The sequence below is a fragment of the Priapulus caudatus genome, unplaced genomic scaffold (genome assembly GCF_000485595.1).
Source record: "Priapulus caudatus unplaced genomic scaffold, Priapulus_caudatus-5.0.1 Scaffold469, whole genome shotgun sequence".
Classification (NCBI taxonomy): Eukaryota; Metazoa; Priapulida; class Priapulimorpha; order Priapulimorphida; family Priapulidae; genus Priapulus; species Priapulus caudatus.
The window spans coordinates 109,542-131,531 of record NW_014577530.1 but is presented as its reverse complement, the minus strand read 5'-3'; the positions used below and the strand labels follow the sequence as shown (position 1 = coordinate 131,531).

The following is a 21,990-nucleotide window of genomic DNA, read 5'->3' as shown; positions in this document are numbered from 1 at the left end:
CCAAGGACTTTCAATAACAAAAGGAAAAATTAAGGACTTTCAAGGACAAAGGACAAAATTCAAGGACTTTTAAGGGCTGTGTGGGGACCCTAGCTGTTATTGTGTGATTTATTGTGCTGTTGAAGCTCGATTGTAATACAGGTGAGACAAATGAAACATGAAAGGCTCGTGTTTTGTGTTCACTCTATTGTAATTGCGATTGAACAATCACGTACACAAGTCAAATAACTAGAAAGATTGCATTGATTATAAATCACGATCAAACTCTAATAACATTGTTATCTACAACATTAAAAGAAACATCAATAGAACATTACACGCCTATAGTCGACCAACCTGCACATTCTTTCCAAAACGCGACCTTGTAGCCAAATTTTTTTTTTCTGTAACACGAAAGTCTCTACGCGCAAACTGCACATATATAAAGATTTGAATTCCATGTTGTCATGATTTATAATAGAAAACTGCAGTTTGAGTTGGTACATATCATATATCACACTACACAATAAATCATAACTTACACACATCGTATGACATTAGGGAAAGAGAGAATTATTACTCCGTAATCGTTACTAATCGGGTCGTGAAGAGGAATCCGGTGATCATAATTAAACCATGTGACAATAAAATCTCGTAAGGCTAATCTGGTTGGAAGAAAATCAACACTATCTTTATTTGTTACTACTCTCTATTGCTTGCGCTTTGTTCATAACATTTGTTCTCGAATGGCTTTGATCGCAACTTAACCAGCACTGAGTGAAAAACCTATGAATAAGAGTCCATTATATATCTACACATTTATAAAAATCGACCATTAATAATCACCACGCACACGTGTATATTTGTACACAGTAATAGTAAAACTAAAACGCGGTTACCACTAATACTCTATGGTAAGTGAGCGGGCCGCAATCATGTATATAAGACAGCAGCTACCAAGTTCTGCTGAGCTGTCATCCGTTGCAGCGTTGTTTTCGATCGGTCCGTTGGCAGCCATGACACGATAGATCTGCAGTAAGGCGAGGGTTCACGAACCCCAGAACGTAAACTATACATCTTGTACTGTTTGAAGACTATTTGTGCTGCATTGGACGACAACAGCATGAACGCGCTGCGCTGACCAGAGACGAATTCCAAGGTGACTTAGAAGAAGAAGAACGAGTTGCGTCTCTTGGATTTCCTATTCTTCTTGTTCTTCCTGGTCTTCCTGGTGCGTGTTTTTGGTACGTTGCTCTCGTTACTAGTATCGTCATCATCATCATCATCATCGTAGGTGTATTCCTCTGGGAACATCTAAGTAAGAAACAAGACATGTATATTTTTAACATGAGCCACACGCAGAGTGACTGGGCTCATCTGAGGTCTGTTGCTAAGGTTATAAACATAACATTTCAGTCGCAGATATGCAGATACGCAGTTGCGTACACATCATTTCAGCAAACGTTTTTTTTATTGCAGAGAGAGTGGAAGAGAAAGAGAGGGGGAAGAGAGAGAGAGAGAAAGAGAGGGGGAAGAGAGAGAGAGAGAAAGAGAGAGAGAGAGAGAGAGAGAGAGAGAGAGAGAGAGAGCAGGTGAAAGGAGAGAGGAGAGAGAGTCAGTCAGACTAAATTGTTTATAAACAAATAACACCCACGCGGCACCACCTGGTACACCCGGTCCCACCTCTCGGCTTAGTTACTCGATGGGGGGACTCCCCCATCGAGTAATCGAGGTGGGAGCGAGTACCAGTCTACGTTTAGCCCATGCTGCGACACCCAAAAAATTTGCTGCTATGATACTATCAGCCATGCTATCGAGTACGACACAGGGGAGAGATTGAACTCAGCAATGGCGGCCAGAATCGTCGCTCAATGACGTAACGTCCGTACGGACTCAAACTCTAGTTGGTCATCTTCCTGGTGGAATGTTTAGCCCAACGACAAGTGTATAGTCCAACGATAGCTTAATTATAACAGGGAAAGCCACACAATTCTAATACATATTATCAAGAGTACATAATAGAGATGTACTCTATTATGTACTCTTGATATTATCAGGGATGAATAATGACAGACAAATTATCATATTTTATCACAATTTAATGTCATAACGTCACAATGTCATGATTTGTCATAATTTATCAGAATTACAATAATTTGTCGATATTCACCCCTGATATTATTATCTTATGACATATCATGGCAACATGTTAATGTTAGATTGTATTACATATATGCTGTGCTATTAACTTACCATGACAAACGACAGTGGCTTTGGCATCTCGCACGGCCGACAGCGGGCGACTGCAGCGCCATCTTCGTTCTCCGCGCACACGCAGACTTGGCAGGGGGACGGCGAGGCGGTCTTCGCGATACGACGACTGAAGACGTTGATGAATTTCTTCTGCAGTGCGCTGTTAGTGAACCTGCAGTGGAAGTAATCACCGGCGTTATTAGATTTCCTTAGTGAACATATCTGTGGTTGGAACAGCAACAAGAATTTTCCTCTGCAGTTTAAGGTGAAGGGGGAGTGGTGAACTTGAATGTATGTTTGTAACTCCAAGATTTCTCGTAGTACACCTTGTCTGTTGCGTTCCTCTGCAGTTTAAGGTGAACGGTGAGTGGTGGACGTGGATTGACTACCCTCGCTTCCACGAGCTCATCCAACGCTACGTCGACAGCGGCGGCGGCGAGCGCTTCACCTCCCTCGATTACATGGCGAAGATGCCGCACTGGGCCGTCTACGGAGCCAGCGAACAAGGCTTCGACCCGGCCGAGACGCGCTGGCGTCGAAAGAACAGATCCAAGGACATATCCGGGTGCTGATCGCTAATCGATCCCGCTTCTGTACATATTGAACGCACGCGTAGAGGTGCCGGAAATCTTAACGGGTATCTTCAAGTCGATACTAGCCTCCAAAAGTGTTAACGGGTTTCTTCGTGTCGATGATGGTTCAGGATGATGCCAGGCACAAAATGTGACTTTACGGCGGCGGCCTATATTACATGCGCACGCGTGCGTGCGACTGTACCCGCGTGTGCGCGTCCGTTAGTGTGTGTGTATGTGTGTAGTTGTGACTGTAAAAACGCGTTATATAGCCGTATAATCATATTTTGTGCTTTGGGGGTGAAAAAGTTGAGTCTGAAAACCGGCCATTTGCCTGGCTAGCTTTTCACCGTGCAACTGATGCCGTAGGCGACACTATCCGCGAGAGGGGGATGGAAATACCGAGGGGAAGGGAGTGAGAGGGGAGGAGGAAGGAAAGAGGAAAGAAAGGGGAGAGGGGAGGATGAAGGAAAGAGGAGAGAAAGGGGAGAGGGACGGAGGAAGGAAAGAATGCAGACGGAGATGTGCACACGTATGCGCAGTACACACGCGCAGACAAATGCACGTATGGCACAAACAGCACACACACACGCACGGATGCACATCTTCCTTCCAATATAGGTACTTCTCTCGCCTTCCCTCTCACTCTCTCTCTCGCAATATTTCTCTTCACGCACGCACGCACGCACGCACACACACACACACACACACACACTGTATATCTCTCTCTCTCTCTGATGCTCTCTTTCTCGGGCGCTATATAATAATATAGACACGTGTATATACATATATATATACTCGCCTTATTCCATTTCTTTCCCTTGCTCACTTTTTTACTCCATTCTCGCGGATAGTATCGTTCACGGCATCAGTCGCACGGTGAAATATATATATACATATTTATCTTTCTCCCCCGTCCCTCTTCTCCTCTCTGTCCGCCGTCTCTCGCTCTTCCTCACTTCCTTACTCCCCTCTCGCGGATAGTATCGCCCACGACCAGTCAAGCATGGAAAAACTTTCAACAGCAAATGACCGTATTTCAGCCGAAACTTTTTCACTCACCGAGGCACAAAATGTGAATTGACGGCTATAATACACGCGCACGCGTGTGCGCGTCCGTTAATGTGTGTGTATGTGTTTGTGCAACTGTAAAAACGCGTATTACAGCCGTATAATCATATTTTGTGCTTTGTGCTTTGTGATTATTATTGCTAGGTACTCAGGTGCATGGTTCCCACAAAGGGGTCAGTTAGATAACCAGCAATGAAGATTTACTTATATTTTAGGTCAAAAATATAAATTTCCACGACATTAGACAAAATAAGGACAAATTGGGCCCATTTCCAAGGACTTTCAATAACAAAAGGAAAAATTAAGGACTTTCAAGGACAAAGGACAAAATTCAAGGACTTTTAAGGGCTGTGTGGGGACCCTAGCTGTTATTGTGTGATTTATTGTGCTGTTGAAGCTCGATTGTAATACAGGTGAGACAAATGAAACATGAAAGGCTCGTGTTTTGTGTTCACTCTATTGTAATTGCGATTGAACAATCACGTACACAAGTCAAATAACTAGAAAGATTGCATTGATTATAAATCACGATCAAACTCTAATAACATTGTTATCTACAACATTAAAAGAAACATCAATAGAACATTACACGCCTATAGTCGACCAACCTGCACATTCTTTCCAAAACGCGACCTTGTAGCCAAATTTTTTTTTTCTGTAACACGAAAGTCTCTACGCGCAAACTGCACATATATAAAGATTTGAATTCCATGTTGTCATGATTTATAATAGAAAACTGCAGTTTGAGTTGGTACATATCATATATCACACTACACAATAAATCATAACTTACACACATCGTATGACATTAGGGAAAGAGAGAATTATTACTCCGTAATCGTTACTAATCGGGTCGTGAAGAGGAATCCGGTGATCATAATTAAACCATGTGACAATAAAATCTCGTAAGGCTAATCTGGTTGGAAGAAAATCAACACTATCTTTATTTGTTACTACTCTCTATTGCTTGCGCTTTGTTCATAACATTTGTTCTCGAATGGCTTTGATCGCAACTTAACCAGCACTGAGTGAAAAACCTATGAATAAGAGTCCATTATATATCTACACATTTATAAAAATCGACCATTAATAATCACCACGCACACGTGTATATTTGTACACAGTAATAGTAAAACTAAAACGCGGTTACCACTAATACTCTATGGTAAGTGAGCGGGCCGCAATCATGTATATAAGACAGCAGCTACCAAGTTCTGCTGAGCTGTCATCCGTTGCAGTGTTGTTTTCGATCGGTCCGTTGGCAGCCATGACACGATAGATCTGCAGTAAGGCGAGGGTTCACGAACCCCAGAACGTAAACTATACATCTTGTACTGTTTGAAGACTATTTGTGCTGCATTGGACGACAACAGCATGAACGCGCTGCGCTGACCAGAGACGAATTCCAAGGTGACTTAGAAGAAGAAGAACGAGTTGCGTCTCTTGGATTTCCTATTCTTCTTGTTCTTCCTGGTCTTCCTGGTGCGTGTTTTTGGTACGTTGCTCTCGTTACTAGTATCGTCATCATCATCATCGTAGGTGTATTCCTCTGGGAACATCTAAGTAAGAAACAAGACATGTATATTTTTACATGCAGCCACACGCCCAGCAGTGTACTGGGCTGCATCCTTTTTTGGAAGGGTCTGTTGGCTCAAAGGTTGCATAAACATAACATTTCAGTCGCAGATATGCAGATTACGCAGTATGGCGCTTACACATCATTTCAGCAAACGTTTTTTATTTCATGCAGTACGAGGAGTGGACCAAAAAACGCACACAACCACCATAAAAGAAAACGGCAGAAAGAGCTATTCTGAGTGGGGGGTGGGGGAAGAGAGAGAGCAGAGCAAAGAGAGGGGCCGAAGAGAGAGAGAGACTGAAGAGAGAGAGAAGAGAGAGAGAGAGAGAGAGCAGAGAGCAGCTGAAAGGATCGAGAGGCAGAGGAGAGTCAGCTCAGACTAAATTCTTTATAAACACAATAACAGCCACGCGGCACCACCTGTACACCCGGTCCCACCTCTCGGTCTTAGTTACTCGAATGATGGCCCGGACTCCCCATTCGAGTAATCGAGGTGGCGAGCGAGTACCAGTTCTACGTTTAGCCCATGCTGCGACACCAAAAATTTGTGCTATGATACAATCAGCCCATCGCCCTTCGAGTACGACACGCGGGGAGCAGATTGAACTCGCAATGGCGCGCCAGAATCGTTCGCGCGCTCAATGACGTAACGTCCAGTACGGACTCAACTCTAGTTGGTCATCCTTCTGGTGGAATGTTTAGCCCCAAACGACAAGTGATATGTCCAACATAGCTTAATTATAACAGCGAAAACCACACAATTCTTAATACATATATCAAGAGACATATAGAGATTAACTCTATTATGACTCCTTGAATATTATCAGGGATGAATTAATGACAGACAAATTATCATATTTTATCACAATTTAATGTCATAACGTCAACAATGTCCAATGATTTGTCATAATCTTATCAGAATTACAATAATGTGTCGAATATTCACCCCTGCATATTATTATCTCTGACATCATCAATGGCAACATTTATATGTTATGATTCGTATTAGCATAATGCTTTGGCTATTAAACTTACCATGACAAACGACAGCTGGCTTTGCATTTCGCACGCGCGATCAGCGGCCGACTGCAGCGCCATCTTCGTTCTCGCGCACACCACTTGCGCAGATTTAGCCTATTGGACGCGAGGCGGTCCTTGCCGATACGACGACTGAAGCGCGTTTGATTGAATTTCTCTGCAGCTGCGTGTTACTGAACCTGCCAGTCGCGCAAGTAATCACGGGTTATTAGATTTCCTTAGTGAACATATCTGTGGTTGGAACAGCAACAAGAATTATTAGATTTCCTTAGTGAACATATCTGTGGTTGGAACAGCAACAAGAATGATTAGATTTCCTTAGTGAACATATCTGTGGTTGGAACAGCAACAAGAATGATTAGATTTCCTTAGTGAACATATCTGTGGTTGGAACTGCAACCTATATAAACTCAATAAAATATATAAAATTTAAAGCATAAATATTCAATTTATAAAATCAATAACACAAGTCCGGCACGAAGAGTTCCGCGACGTCTCAGCGTCGTCGCCGCGGCAACGCTGCTACCCACCTGTTCAGTGAGAACATGCTGCCGTTGGTCTCGTGCGCGAGGGCCACGCAGATGTCCTTGGGCATGACGACCTGCCGGTAGAGAGATTCCTCACACTCCAGCTCCACATCTCTCACATCCTTCAGCGTGCACACGGACTTGCCATCGATACCTGTGGCAATAATATTTTTATATGATCTATTAATTATATGTTTTAAATTATATATGGTTATTTCCGGGTGGCGGAATCGAACAATTTTTAACTATCAGAGAACCGGGAAACAGAAGATAATTTTTTTCTTAAATTACAATCTTCCAGATTTAAAAGAACTGGGAATTGTGATTTTATGTGCGAACTAGGAAACAAGCATTAAATCATTAAATTAAATTTATTAATCTAATAAAATGGCATGTTTTTCATTTGGGACACTAGGAGTGCCTGTGTGTGTGTAATTGTGTCGGCTGTACAAAATAAATTCATGTAACTTCAGGGGTGATAATGTTCCGAAGAGTTTGCGTTCATAACTTGTATATTTCAGATTAGCGTTAAACTTATCCTGAAGAGGGCGCGAGAGAGAGCGGAAATGCTTCATAGTCACTGGGATTTTCGTTAGTGCATACGTGACAGCGAGCGTTGGCAGTGCATACGTGTCAGCGAGCGTTGGCAGTGCATTACGGTGTCAGCGGGCGTTGGCAGTGTTTTTCGAGTCGTGTATCGAAGTACAACCGTCGACAGAGTTTATCGAATAAATAGTTATACAGTACTTTACTACACACTATGCCGTCTTCTTATCGTATCGTTCTGTCGTGCAATTCACTCCAACAAGTGGTCCTTCGAGCCGGAGATCCGTACAAAGTAAATTCAAGTAAACACATGTAAATTCATAAAGTCGTTAGGAACGCGACGTACCGAGCAGTTGCCTGTTCTTGCTGCTCCGCTTCGCTCCCTTGAAGCGCAGGTTGTAGTCAGACATTATGTGAAGCTTAAAGCCATTCTCCAACAGCTGTCGCTGCAGTTTCGTGTAATCCATCTAGCGAGTAGAGTAGGAAAACACTCGTGTAACACACTCAACACATACTGTATTCTACCTGCAACCCTGGTACTAACTCGACATCATATATGCAATGCTGACCGCACCACTTACGTTCATGTACACGATTCGTAACCACTCACAAAACGATGCAATTTAACCCGTAAAGACACTACCTCCCCCCCCTAAAAAAAACGTCTAAAGAATGCGCGTTCATGACGCAGTACACGCGACAGACGTTTTTCTTTTGACGTTTTTGGGGCGGTTTTTTCACAGGGGGTGCAACTGAAAATTGCGCGACCGCGACCCGATCGATCACACAGGGGGCGCCACACTCACGGTCATGTACTCGGACTCGCAGCCGCTGCACGTGATCAGCACGATGGTCTTGGACACGCCGCTGCGGAACGGCAGCTCCGTAGCGAACTCGACCGCTCGCATCGTGTCGTTGGTTCCCTCGCTGCCGTCGATGACGAGGCGGTCGAAGGCGAGCGATAGCGGCTCGGTGGTGAACACGCGGCTCTTGGACGTGTGAACGTGTGGTGCGTCGTGCACGCCGTAGCCGCCGTAGCCTGCGCGCAGAGAGAGATAGCGGGGGTGTGAGAGATAGCAGGTCCGTGTGCAGCGCGCATGCTTGTATGTACAGCCACACACAGACACACACACACACACACACACACACACACACGGAAAAAGACATATACACAAGCACGCATGCATGCACACAGAGAGAGAGACACAGACACAGATACAGACACACACATGCACACACACACACACACATACATATATATATGTGTGTCTTTGAATTACATTGCAATCATTTTCAGTGCATAACATTTGTGATCTTTACCTGATGGTCAAAATTCTAGTTCATCTAAAACAATTTACATGATATAATTAAATTTCTATTTTATATAACTGCCACACACACACACACACACACATATATATCATACATCAGCCTGCAGGACCTGATATGGTGACGTTTATCCAAAAATCAATGATCAATATCACGTAATTCTAATTATGAGTCACTCACCGACGAGAGCGTATCGGTTAGAAGTGAGTCCATTCTCCTGCAGTGAAGTATCCAGATCCTTTGCGAGATCAACCAAACTCCTCACTGCGATCCTAGAGCGAAAGCAAAATGGCCACAATTAACACCATTCACTACTTAATAATAACTTATGAATATTATCACTACTTAATGAATTAATATTCATGAAACCGACCCTCCACAGACTTTATTCATCAAAACCTTATTAACCATATTTATCATGAAAACCTTTCAAGTTTGATGCCAAAATTACAAGTGAGACTACACTATAATTAAATAAGTATAAATAAATATAACTATAAAACTATAAGTAAATATATAAATATAACTATATAGTGCTCTTTCCATTCGACGCATTTCTTTGTTTACTTTCTTTGTTTACTCACTTATTGCACTGCTTCTCTTCGACGATGAAGACGACATCTGCGTACTGCTGAATGTCAATGTCTTGCGTCGAGTCCTCGCCTATTTCATACACGTCATTCTTGAAGTGCCTCGTCCTGTCTGTCTCGCAGATGACTGAAATCCACCCGCCAACGATTCACCATCATTAATTATTATTATTATTATTATTAAATCTTTATTGCACATAATTCAGATACAAATACACGTACTGAAGATTAATTTTCACGGAGAAAAAAATCTCATGAAAAAAAAGCTCACTTGCCACTCTCAGTAAGCTAGTTATTACGCTGAGCAACGCATAAATCGGATCTGACACCGAATCGAATTCAATAAGATAAGAAGTAATTCACCGCCATCTTGAATTGATTTTCCCTCCGACAGAGCTCGGAGACTCTGTGACAGACAGACGACAGAGCAACAGAGCATTTCTCCTCAATGCCGCGCATCTCAACAACGCATAAACCAGATGTGACACTTAATCAAATTTAACAAGATATGAAGAAGCAATAATTAATCTCCACCGCCATCTTGAATTCATTTTCCCGCTGATAGAGCGGCGACTCGACGCCGCGCGTCTTACCGCACAGTCAGCAAGTGATTACGCGTAAATCAGACCTGACACCGAATTCAATTTAACAAGATACGAAGCAATCTCCACCGCCATCTTCATGGCGCGCGTCTCACCGCATGTTGTTGGCATCGACAGCCGCACCCCGCGATCCCGGCATTCGTCGACGTAGGCCTTGGCGGCAGTGCAGGATGGCGGCGGGGCGCTTGGGGCGTGGTCCGAGTGTCGAGCGTCGTTGTAGCACATGCGGAAGAATGGCTCCGGGTCGACCTGCAAACGAAGCTGTTCTTAGTTGTCGTATTCGTTAATCAGGAAGCTGTCATTAATTGTCGTTATTCGTTAATCGGGAAGCTGTCGTTAATTGTTGTTATTCGTTAATCGGGAAGCTGTCATTAATTGTCGTTATTCGTTAATCGGGAAGCTGTTGTTAATTGTCGCACGTAGTGATCGCAAGGTAGTGAGAGTTGGCGCAGCGTTAATGGCGACCGGCCATATCACGCCGCCACGCGCGGAGGGTTGCGAGCCATCGTGAGCAGACTGGCGAGGGACGGATGGTGTCTTTCCATTCCAATTAACCTTATTTAATTAATTAAGCTATCTCACGGAATCAGGTCATACACCACGCTATCAGTGTGTAGATATTCAGTCTATGAGAAAAAGTTAATGTTGAGAGTAATGTTAAGACTAATTTTGTTTCTGAAAACGGCGCCCACTGGTCGCACCTGTCCGAAGCAGCGTCTGAAGTTGGATTGCTTGTCCTGGAATATTGCGCTGCAGAAAGTGTCAGCGTCCGATGCCTCGACCTCGTAGCTGTAGGCGCGGTCCATACCGTTCTTGCACGGCCCGTAGTTCCACGAAGAGGCAAAGCTCATGACCTCGTCGTAGTCCTTGATGTTGTGTCGAAGGTCGGTGAACTCATCATATGCTTCGTTGTTGTAAGTGCCTGCAAATGAAATATACACATATATGCATATAAGGAACATTAAATGTGGACTAAATAAAATAATATTAGTCAATTATACCTTTCCTTTTGTTTGAAATCTTTGTACTGTGACATGGCATGAGTTATTTTTACCGCCATATCCTTTATTCCACTCACTATTGTATATATACGTGAAAAACATTTAAACGAAGACATTTACAAATTCAATTGCACATTAAAAACGCAAAAGGTCAAGCACTGTAGGAATCATTATCAGATGTCTACGTGCACTTCTCCCTTTTAATATCATGATATATGTACATATCTTATGTTTATATACATAATCTGAAGTGATCACAGCGTCATCTTTCCATGATATGGTGCAGTAGTAATTCTTCGTCGAACCAAATTAAAACCCGTCGGATTCTCACCTAAAAGACCGGCCATCTTGCCAAAGTACCAGCCACTGACGTTGACGCGGCACACGTCTCTCAGCCAATCACAGGTGACGGTGACTCCGTGGAGGTTGTGTACGATGACGTTGTCGCCGCGTCGCACGATCGTCGTGTTGTCGAACTGTATGGGTAGGTCGACTGTATTCTGTCCAAGCATCACCTGCAACGAAGGCGCGCCTAGTTAGCTAACGTGCGATGGGATGGATGGACGGTCGGACGGATGGACGGACGGACGGACGGACGGGTGGTGGCTGGATGGACGGATGGCTGGATGGACGGATGGCTGGATGTACGGACGAATGGACAGGCAGACGAGCGCGCGAACAACAGAACGACGGCCAGAGATCACGGAACGTCGCTCTCACCTGAAACGCGGGCGCGAGTTCAATCTTCATGCCATTCGAGATGACGGTGATCGTGCGTGTGATGGCGTCGTTGTCGCCACGAATGTAGTTGACGATGATGGAGAAGGTTCCGTCGACAAAGTCGTGGGCGAGCACGTAGCTGCAGCCTCCGCTCGCAAAGTCGTACGCGTGCGAGTCGAAGGTGAAGAAGTGCTGGGAGCCGGCCATCATCGCGCTGCCTGCAAGCGTGTGAGACGCACGATCGCGCGCAAAATATCAGATATGCACTTATATAAATATATACATACACACTCATATACATATAATTATATACATATCAGTATAGTATATAAGTAGTATAACCTCAAAGCGTTCTAAAAAAGATAGCTCAGCAAAGAGCTCAAGAACATGTACATGTTTGTTTTTATTTATGCCAGAATTTGAGTGGGAAAAGTGGGAAATCGGTAAAAACGAAGGAAAATACGTGTCAAACCTTTTTGAGATTATTTACTCCTGATATATAATATATATATATATATTATATAATACTCATGTTCACAGCATAACGTTCTACTCTTTGTTGTAACTAATTTAGAATGTTGTTCAATTAATATGAAGAATTATAGGTCTGCAGATTCATGTAACGCCATCCACGTACAGAAATCTCTTGCCAAATGCAGCAAGTATTAGTGAAGGTATGCGTGCAAGCCACCAGGGTAAACTACGCGGCATCACACAATGATGGGTACCTTCGAATGGAGGAATGAAGTCGTAGGAAGGTGGTGCGTAGGCGTAGTACTGGTTCCACATGCCATGCTGAATGTCACTCAGCCTCAGGTCACGCACGTACTTGATCGCACGCGATAGCGATTGCTCGTCCCCGTATTGCGCATCTGAAATTCAGAAACAGCAAAAAAAAAATGTTAAAGCAATCTCCGCCCATCTAGCTATCTATCCAACTACCTATCTGTCTTCTGTTTACACGTTTGTCCATCCGTACTTTCATCGATCCATCTGTACAAGCAGAGTGTCTACATTATATAAGTATGCATAATAATATATATGTATCGTAATACAGTAATACCAGGAGTCTATCAATAGACTATCAGGAGTCTATCAGAATGTTTGTATGCATCTATGCACGTACGTACATATCATACGTAAAGCGCTAGCAACAGCTATAAGCTGAGGAGCAAGTAGCAAACACAGACAGACAGACAGACAGACAGACAGACAGACAGACAGACAGACAGACAGACAGACAGGCTGCGCAAGCCTCAAGCCTCGACACTCACCGTATGGCAGCTCATAGAAGCTGTGCCAGTCCTGCTGCAGGTACAGGTCTGCCATGAACTCGTTGGGGGGAGTCGGCGTGACGACGATGCGCACTGTGTTCCTGTAGTCTTTGACGAGGGCGATCAGACGAGCAAGCGCGCGCGAGCCAAGCTTGTCCACCTCAGCGTACCTGTACATCCACTGACCCTGCACGCAACGGATACATAGTAACAGTCATTACATAGTACATAATTACACAGTACATAACATCAGGCGTGAATAATAATAGATCTATATTATAATAAGAGAAAGCATATAGTATAAAGTATAATAAGAGAAAGTGTATACAGGGGAGATTCTCTCTGTAGAGACGAAGAGCGCTCTACTGTGACCGCTGGGATATCTAAGCACAAAGATGACGCCCACGAGCTCAAAGATGGCACCCACCTTGCCGTATGCCTTCTGGGCGACGTCCCTCACATACTGCGCGTCCTCGTTCTTCATCATGGCGTCGTAAGTGCGCTGCGCCTGGTCCTTCGCTCGGTACTTGTAGTCGTTGTAGGTGTCCTGCATTCCGTTGTAAACGTCGTTCACACGATACTGCAAATAGATGGCATTGACTCTTAACCTTTTGACCTTGAACCTTTCTCTCGAGCTAGAGATGACAAGCAATGTCTTGTATGATTAGAGACTGTTAAGTATTGACTGTTGAATCTGCTGGAAGCTGTTCTATTGTTTGGACTGCTGAACTGAAGACAACACAAGTTGGTAACATGAACTGAGGTCTTGGTTGTAGCGTGTCATTTATAGCTGCGCGTAGATACCCCAAAAACGTAATTACAGACTGATAGATGTCTACGCTAGAAGCATCACATTCCACACATGTGCCAATTTACCTGCAAGATCAGAGACTACATCAAACTTCGACATGCGTGATAACAACCCACACGAACACCCCAGCGTAGCTACTCCCAGTGAACGTACTACTCCGTGTGAACGTGCGCTGCGAGCGTACTTCCGTACCTGCATTCCGTTGTACGTATTCTTCACGTCGTCCCAGCGTCTCGTGACGACGCCCGTGTCAAGGTCGTCGTACATGGTGGACATCTTGCCAAGATGGCCCTGCGCCGCCTGGACATACTCGTGTTCCGCGGCGGCGTCCCACGAATTCATGAGCTGCTCTCTCATTGCTGCAGCGATCCGCGCAAAACACATTGTGAGATATCGTCCAACGCGCTAGTAATTTTAACGAAGTGGCTCTAATGTTCACATAGGGCCTACGGATGTGGCCATGGAAATGCCTGCTAGAAATGCGCTTCGCTCTCTGTGCTTACCTTCTTTACATCTCAGCCTTATTTGTGCATTTGCCCATTTGATGAATAATTGTGCAGCTTATTCACGATTTACCACAATTTAAATAAATTTTCTTGCAATGTAATTGTTTTCGAGAAAACATTTTTATCTTTAAAATTGGCGAGAAATCGACAACGACAATGGCGCTCACCGCTCACTTTATCCGTGCCGGCAGCCGTATTTGTTTGCCTGTGTCGTTCCATGGTTTCGTAGATGCTCATGATCTTCTGCTTGATGCGTTGCAGACAACTGCGCACGCACTCCTGAATCTCACGCACCTGTCACACGCACAGAATTCGCACGTTTAGTTATCGGAAATGCTAAACAATCGGTCGTAGATATATGGAATTAGTCGTTTTTATTTATCAGCAAAATGGCTAAAACAATCGGTGTGATATATTGGAATTCGCTCGTTTATTTATCGGAAATGCTAAACAATCGCGGTGGTTAGATATTATGGAATTCGCTCGTTTATTTTATCGGAAAATTGCCTAAACAAGTCGGTTGGTAGATATATGGAATTCTGCTCGTTTATTATATCGGAAATGCCCTAAACAATCGGGTGCGTAGATATATGAATTCGCTCGTTTAGTTATCGGAAATGCTAAACAATCGGTGGTAGATATATGGAATTCGCTCGTTTTAGTTATCGGAAATGCTAAACAATCGGTGGTAGATATATGGAATTCGCTCGTTTATTTATCGGAAATGCTAAACAATCGGTGGTAGATATATGGAATTCGCTCGTTTATTTATCGGAAATGCTAAGCAATTGGTAGATTATTCTCGAAGTTCCAGCCTAAATGTTCTCTTCTTACTTTGTCTCAGACAATCTTGTGAGTTGATCCATTTAGCATCCATAGAATCACTACGCCTTATTCATGATCACGGTTCATGCTCCGCGTGCATCATTTTACTCATTATAATAGTGCGGCCAGATCCGTGCACAATAAAGTTATAAAAACTGTGAATAAACCCACATTTAGTTTTTATTCGCTGCTGACATGACGGGCAGCAGCAGCATCTTACCGGTATGTAGTCGTACAGAGGTGCGATGCGCTCGGCTATGGCGGACAGGTATTCTTCGACCTTGTAGTAAAGCTCGTAGTAATAGCGATCGACTTCCTCCTTGTAAGGAGCGATCCAGTCAGTGGCCTCTGCCTTGTAGGTGTAGTATCGATCGTACCTAGATGTGAATCGAGCTCTTGTAAGTATAACAGCTGACGATCATGCCACATGCACATGCAGTCTCATTTAAATATATTTATATTACACATAGTTGATAATCTCTCTTGCTCTCTCTCTCTATATATTATGTATTTATATATATATATATAGAAAGAATATGACCCTGCCTACAAAAGACAATTTCGAAATTGTCCATTGGGCAACCCTCACATACAGGTTTGACTATACTAGCACTGCAGTGCTGCCACCTACCAGTCGTTAATCCTCTGTCTGGTTGCGTCGCGGAGGTCCTCCCGGGCGATGGCTGCTCTTTGTACAGCTGAGCTGTAGGCCTCAGACATCCGCTCCTGCTGCTGCCTCCTCTGGTCCTGCCACTCCCTATACGCCTCGCCTTCGTAAAACTCCCCGACCTTCTCGGAGGCTGACTGCACCATGCGCCTGCGTCAACATCGTTCACTTGTTTTACAGAGTGTGCACGCATTGTGTTACACCTCGCGAGTTTCGCGCATATAATTATTTAATATATAATATATATTGAGTTATATCCATATATTGAGTATATAATGAGTTGTATCCATTTAAAGTTGGTATCACTGGGTACGTGCGATGCGTGCACAATCATTACAGTGCCTTGGCAAACACATGAGACAATAAATTATTTCTTTTAAGAAACATGACGGATACAGTTTTTAGAGTTTTTTTTATGTAACTTGTTGACGTAATCCGCGTGTGTGGCTCATATTCTTGCACGCAATGCGTTACATGCCAGTGAACTATTCGTGCTACGTCGTTACTAGATCGTTTGAAGTGCCACCAGATGGCATCACAATGCAGGTAACTACAACGTTCAGCAGATGACCATAGCGACACATTGATTCTTTACAGCTCTCTCTATTATCTCCCCTTCTGTTCACTCTCTCTCTCTCCCCTTCTCTCTCTCTCTTTCAACCCCCTCTCGCTCGTGCTCTCTTTTTATTTTTCTCTCTCTCATTCTCTCTATATATATCTCCCCCCTCTCCCCCTCTCTCCTGCTCTGTAGTTACCTGCTCCAGTCCTGCAGCTGTTCGACGCGATCGAGTGGTGCAAACACGTCTAGTTTGTGCTCGCGCATGACCATGTCCACGTCCGATCCCATCTTTGCAACGATCCTGTTCGACTTGCGCTTTATTTGGTTGTACTGCAAGAATCAACACCGATTATTGACTATATAATCACTGATATATATATATATATACACACACAAATATATATTACGGTTTGATTGATATCGATTATATTCACTCACACACTCATCATCTCAAATACTGTCTCAGAATTTCCACAATCAATACCCAGCACGTGTGATTAAAGCTTGCCTTGTGAAATCAATTCACACATACACACACACGCACGCACGCAAACGCACGCACACACGCACATGCACACGCAGACACACAAACCTTGGATTTCAAGCTGTGTATTTCGCTTCGCATGAGGTGGTACCTCTCTGCCGCCTCCTGCTCCACATAATCGCCGACGACGCGCGTTACGATGTTAGCGTACGTCGGTCCGTTGCTGACGTAGTCCTGTGAAAACAACAACAACACACGTCATTAAGATTAACAACAACAACAACAACAACAACAACAGCAGCATAGTATGAAACAACAACATACGTCATTAAGATCAACAACAACAGCAACATCACAGTATGAAACAACAACATATGTCAATAAGATCAACACACACACACACGCACGCACGCACGCACGCACGCACGCACACACGCACGCACGCACGCACACACACACACACACGCACACACACGCACACACACACACGCACGCACGCACACACGCACGCACGCACGCACACACACACACACACGCACACACACAAGCACGCACGCACACACACGCGCGCCACAGTTTGCACGTACCGGGTATTCTATGTCGGGCTTGGCGTAGGCGTGCACGTGTAGGATGTATATGAGATGTTGAACATGGCTTCACCTCATCCTACCGCGCACGCACGCACGCACGCACGCACACACACACATTTTGCACGTACCGGGTATTCTATGTCGGGCTTCGTGTAGGTGTGCAGGTGTAGGATGTGAGAGGTGTTCAGCATGGCTTCGGCAAGTAGGTACGTCTCTGGGCCGTCGTGCCGAGCATTCAGGTCGACGATGTGCACCTTGAGAGCGGTCTCGTTGAGGTAGCCCGCCCATAGCTCACTGTACTCGTCAGGACGAGCTGAAACACACACACGAGAGAGTGAGTGAGAGAGTGAGTGAAGCAGCTATGCTAGATGACAAGTGAGAGAGTGAGTGAAGCAGCTATGCTAGATGACAAGCATAATCATCGTACATATATCGTGTCATAAATGCTGACAACAACCGTTTGCTACGTGTGCACGCGTAAGTACAGACATATCTGTACATCTGTACATCTCTACATCCTGCAATACTAAACTCTGCTCAACTCTAGCCCTGGTATTAACACACGCGTGCGTGCGAGAAAGCGCAGTTGTGCTTACTGGCATCCCATGTGACCTTGGCATTGGCGGAGAAAGGTCGCGTGGCCTGCACCTCCGCATCGACGGTGGCCGGCGGGCGGTCGTTCAGCTGGCTGGACAGCGCGGCGCTGTACCTGCTTCCGTCCATCGTGTAGCGAAGCGCCGCCTCGCCCTTCCACAGCAGCACCGGTGTTGCCACCTACGCGTCATCATCATCCCGAGAACAAGCGAGCACTGCGTCAACGCGCGTCTCTACGGAAACGGGCACCGGTCTACGAACGAAACTTTTGGGGTTTCCTCAGATTGGCAGTTACGCAGGGAAACCCATGTAGTGCATAATTATAGGGTGTGTTATAGAGGACACATCTATAGAACGGCCACCTCTATAGAACGGCCACCTCTATAGAACGGCCACCTGTCTGTAATGGACACTCACATTTCCTTAGTGACTCTCATACACAGGTTCGAATGTATCACTCAACCGTATACTCCTGATAATGAATAACAGCACGTGCGCTTGTGCTGACATCTATTAGGTGATTTTAAGACTATTGAGAGATTTTAAGGCTGTTGAGAGATGCACGTATATGAAAGTCTGAATGCATATAGGTCATCACCATCAACGTGCGTCCATGGAGGATGGGTGTGTGTGACTCTGCATAGATAAATGGAAGGGGGAAGTCGGGGCTGAAGAGGGGCAGGGGCAGGGAATACAGGGAAGGAAAGGGACAGCAGGGTGGGGAAGGTAGGGAGGGAGGGGGAGGGGCGGCGACCGCGCCACGTACCTCGACGGTCGTGCGTTCCATGGAGTGCTGGCCCTTCACGCTGATTCGCTGCAGTTCCCCATTTGCTTCCTGATACTCCGCGCAACCCTCAGCCTCTATGCGCTTACCGTCGCTGAACCTGAATCCGTAGAACCTGCAAACAAGGAGGAGAGAAGCGAGAGGTGAGTGACAGGACATGGTGATGGCGCAAGAGAGAACGAGAATTCGCGAGAAAGTGTACTGCTTGGTATGAAAGGTACACTGCTTGCCGTTCCTAACTCAGCACGAGGTTGGTCACTAGGTAAGTGACAATACAGTCATAGAAATATCGCGATGGGTGTCATATCGTCATGGCAACGCACAGCACAGATGCGTAGCGGGGGATCGATCAGACTCGATTCACTAGATTTATTCGGACACATACACACACACGCACACACACACGTGCACGCATGCACAATCACACACATGCGCGCGCACACACACACACACACGCCCACACGCACGCACGCACGCACGCACGCACGCACGCACGCACGCACGCACGCACGCACGCACGCACGTGCTCGCCACTCCTACCTGAGCGCGAGGTTTGTTGCCGGGTGAGTGACGGACCACGCCGCGCTGACGTTGCTGCTGCCGTAGCCGTCGTCGTCGTTACGCACGTGCAGCTGCACGGTGACATTGTCGTCTGCTCCCGGTGCGTAGGACAGTGACGTCACGCTGAGTAGGGGCACGGGAGAGCTCCAGGCACCCACGGTCATGTCATTAGACAGAACCACATCCTACGTGCGGAGACAACGACTGGGTTAGACTCGAGGCGATGGCATGAACGAATACAACCATAACCGCATAACAGAACAACTGACACGATGACTTATTTAGCATAGATTATCCCGTGCAACACAATAGAATGACATGAGCAGGCTCGAGGGGACAGAACAATTAAGTACTACCACATCCGAAATAGAACTGACATCAGCTTTTTAGCATAGATTTTTCCTGCTACTGCGCATGCAGGAACAGAAACACAAATCAGTAAAAACAACTTGGTTAGCAACACGGACCGGGCAGTATGAGTGCGAGGTAAGGTACTCGAACAAATGACAACCTAACCCTACCTCCACGAATAGTCAAGTTCGAACATGGCAATGCCAGCAACGACACCCTAACCCTACCTCCACGAATAGTCAAGTTTGAATATGGCAATGCCAGCAATTTCACATTAACTCTACAAACCCAGTCCCTCACTGCAACAGAGGGCAGCACTGGCTCATGGCAGAGAGAAGCGCTATGTGTGTAGAGCCATATAAGTGCAGATGACGAGCGTGGTTAGGGTTGGGGTTGGGGTTAGGGTAAGGGTAAAGGTTAGGGTTGGGGTTGTGGTTAGGATTAGGATTAGGGTCAGGGGTGGGGTTAGGGTTAGCATTAGGGTTAGGGTCAATGTTGGGGTTACAGTACGGTTAGGGTTAGCATTAGGGTTAGCATTGGGACGCACGGGGAGGGGGGGCACGTACCTCGTCCATGAAAGGATGCTGGAGGGTAATGATGGTGTGGTAGGCCTCCTCGCCCTCGCTCAACTTCTCTCTCTCGTGTCTCGCCATCAGCGAGGCCCGAGAGGGGGAGCCGGAAACGCGAGAAGAGGGCGTCGTCGATGTCACGATGTCGCGCTTCGCGTCCCAGTCGACCTCCAGTGCCCGCTCGAAGTGCCTGGATGAGTACTCGTCCCTCACTGTCACCTCGTACGCGCGCGACGGCAGCACCATCTGTGAATAGAGATCGCAATCAATCTTCGAGTGTTTTTTTTATTATTTCTGTTCGATGCTTATTCAGGCCCACTGTGCCTATGGACACCATCTACTGTTGTGTACAACACTTTCACAGACATTAAACACGCTCCAAACCAGAAAAAAAACAATATAACAATAGAACAGCGATCGGCTCGCTCACCCCGGCAGTAGTGATCATGGTCAGCGGGCTTCTCCCTTCCAGCGATGAGCGCACGACAAAGCCAAACTTCTTGCTGGGATGGTCGCCCCATCGGTAGAGCAGCTGGTGGTTCCAGTTGTCACGATCTTGGACCTCACTCTTAGCCTCCAGATTCAGCTGTAAAACAACACATATCCAGTGCTGCATTGCAAGCAAGCAATGCATAAATCTGATGCATGCACACCGGGATACAGGCAGGCCACACAAGTTGAAGTAGAAAAAAAATAGAAGGCATGCATGCGCAAAGACCAAATTCCAAAAATTTCAAAAATACCACCCTACGACTTACTAGCAGTACTATGTTCAAGGTACTACTAGCACTAGTGCTAAAGGTATTCTGAGTATAATATATGCTACAATCGTATATATAAGCATATGCTGCCCAGGTGTGAAAGTGAGACGACCATGGCATCGACAGAAAGAAAGCAGGCGGCTAACCTTGTGGTATGGGCATTTTGAGATGACAATGTATTCGTAGATCTGCTTTCCTCTGCTGTACTTGTAGTCGTAGCTGATCTCAGCTTCATACACCTTTTCTGCAGCCTTCTGCAGTTCCACTGCAATCACGGAAACACCTAGTTACACTGTGCAACAAAAATTACCTCACAGAACGTAGAGAAGCTACACACACTCAACATTCATCATCGATCCATCCTAACCATTATCCCAGGAAAAATATGGAATAATATAATATATATCATATAAAAATAAAATATATTAAATTATTTATTGATTTATTGTTTAAGAACTGCTGAATTAGCAGTCCTTTAGCTCACAGTCATGTTCAACGATTTGATGCCAACTTAAGAGTGTTTATGTATCGTTCACTAGTTTCATGATTTCTTGACGAATGAATGGGGATGAACACTCATCATGTGTATTTTCATTTAGGGTTGCGGTAATCGGTTGTACAAATAGGTTATAGAGATATAAAAAAAGTTCTTCGTTATAGTAAAGTCGCTAACACATACCCATTATAAAATCCGGAGTGAATAAAATCTCATGGGTCATGCTTCCCACGCAATTCATACGTGGGTGCCTCACATCCCTATCTATCCACAAGTATCCACTTTATGTGATATATGTGTGTTCCACCAACCTCCACTCTACCCATCAGTATCCACGCTATATGATATATA

At 45.2% G+C, this 21,990-nt stretch overlaps 1 protein-coding gene and 1 long non-coding RNA gene across 2 annotated transcripts; both read right to left on the bottom strand.

The window, feature by feature from the left end:
- Positions 1–171: 171 nt before the first annotated feature.
- On the bottom strand, positions 172–21,408 carry LOC106810735 (apolipophorins-like; the record flags this gene model as incomplete). Its single annotated transcript, XM_014814175.1, is given in 27 exon segments — positions 172–1,293; positions 2,233–2,404; positions 7,023–7,173; positions 7,912–8,032; positions 8,372–8,604; positions 9,075–9,166; positions 9,479–9,611; positions 10,182–10,335; positions 10,788–11,008; positions 11,419–11,602; positions 11,808–12,025; positions 12,536–12,679; positions 13,082–13,268; positions 13,509–13,661; positions 14,085–14,251; positions 14,566–14,692; positions 15,444–15,600; positions 15,855–16,040; positions 16,646–16,779; positions 17,042–17,167; positions 17,652–17,836; positions 18,120–18,297; positions 18,884–19,016; positions 19,442–19,647; positions 20,380–20,628; positions 20,813–20,968; positions 21,290–21,408. Coding segments are annotated over 27 exon segments (4,436 nt in total), but the record flags the coding sequence as incomplete, so codon positions are not given.
- On the bottom strand, positions 4,319–6,566 carry LOC106810737. The gene is made up of 2 exons (XR_001394057.1): positions 6,490–6,566; positions 4,319–5,434 (listed from the first exon to the last, which is right to left on the bottom strand). It is a non-coding gene; the product is annotated as an uncharacterized LOC106810737 (long non-coding RNA).
- Positions 21,409–21,990: the final 582 nt, after the last annotated feature.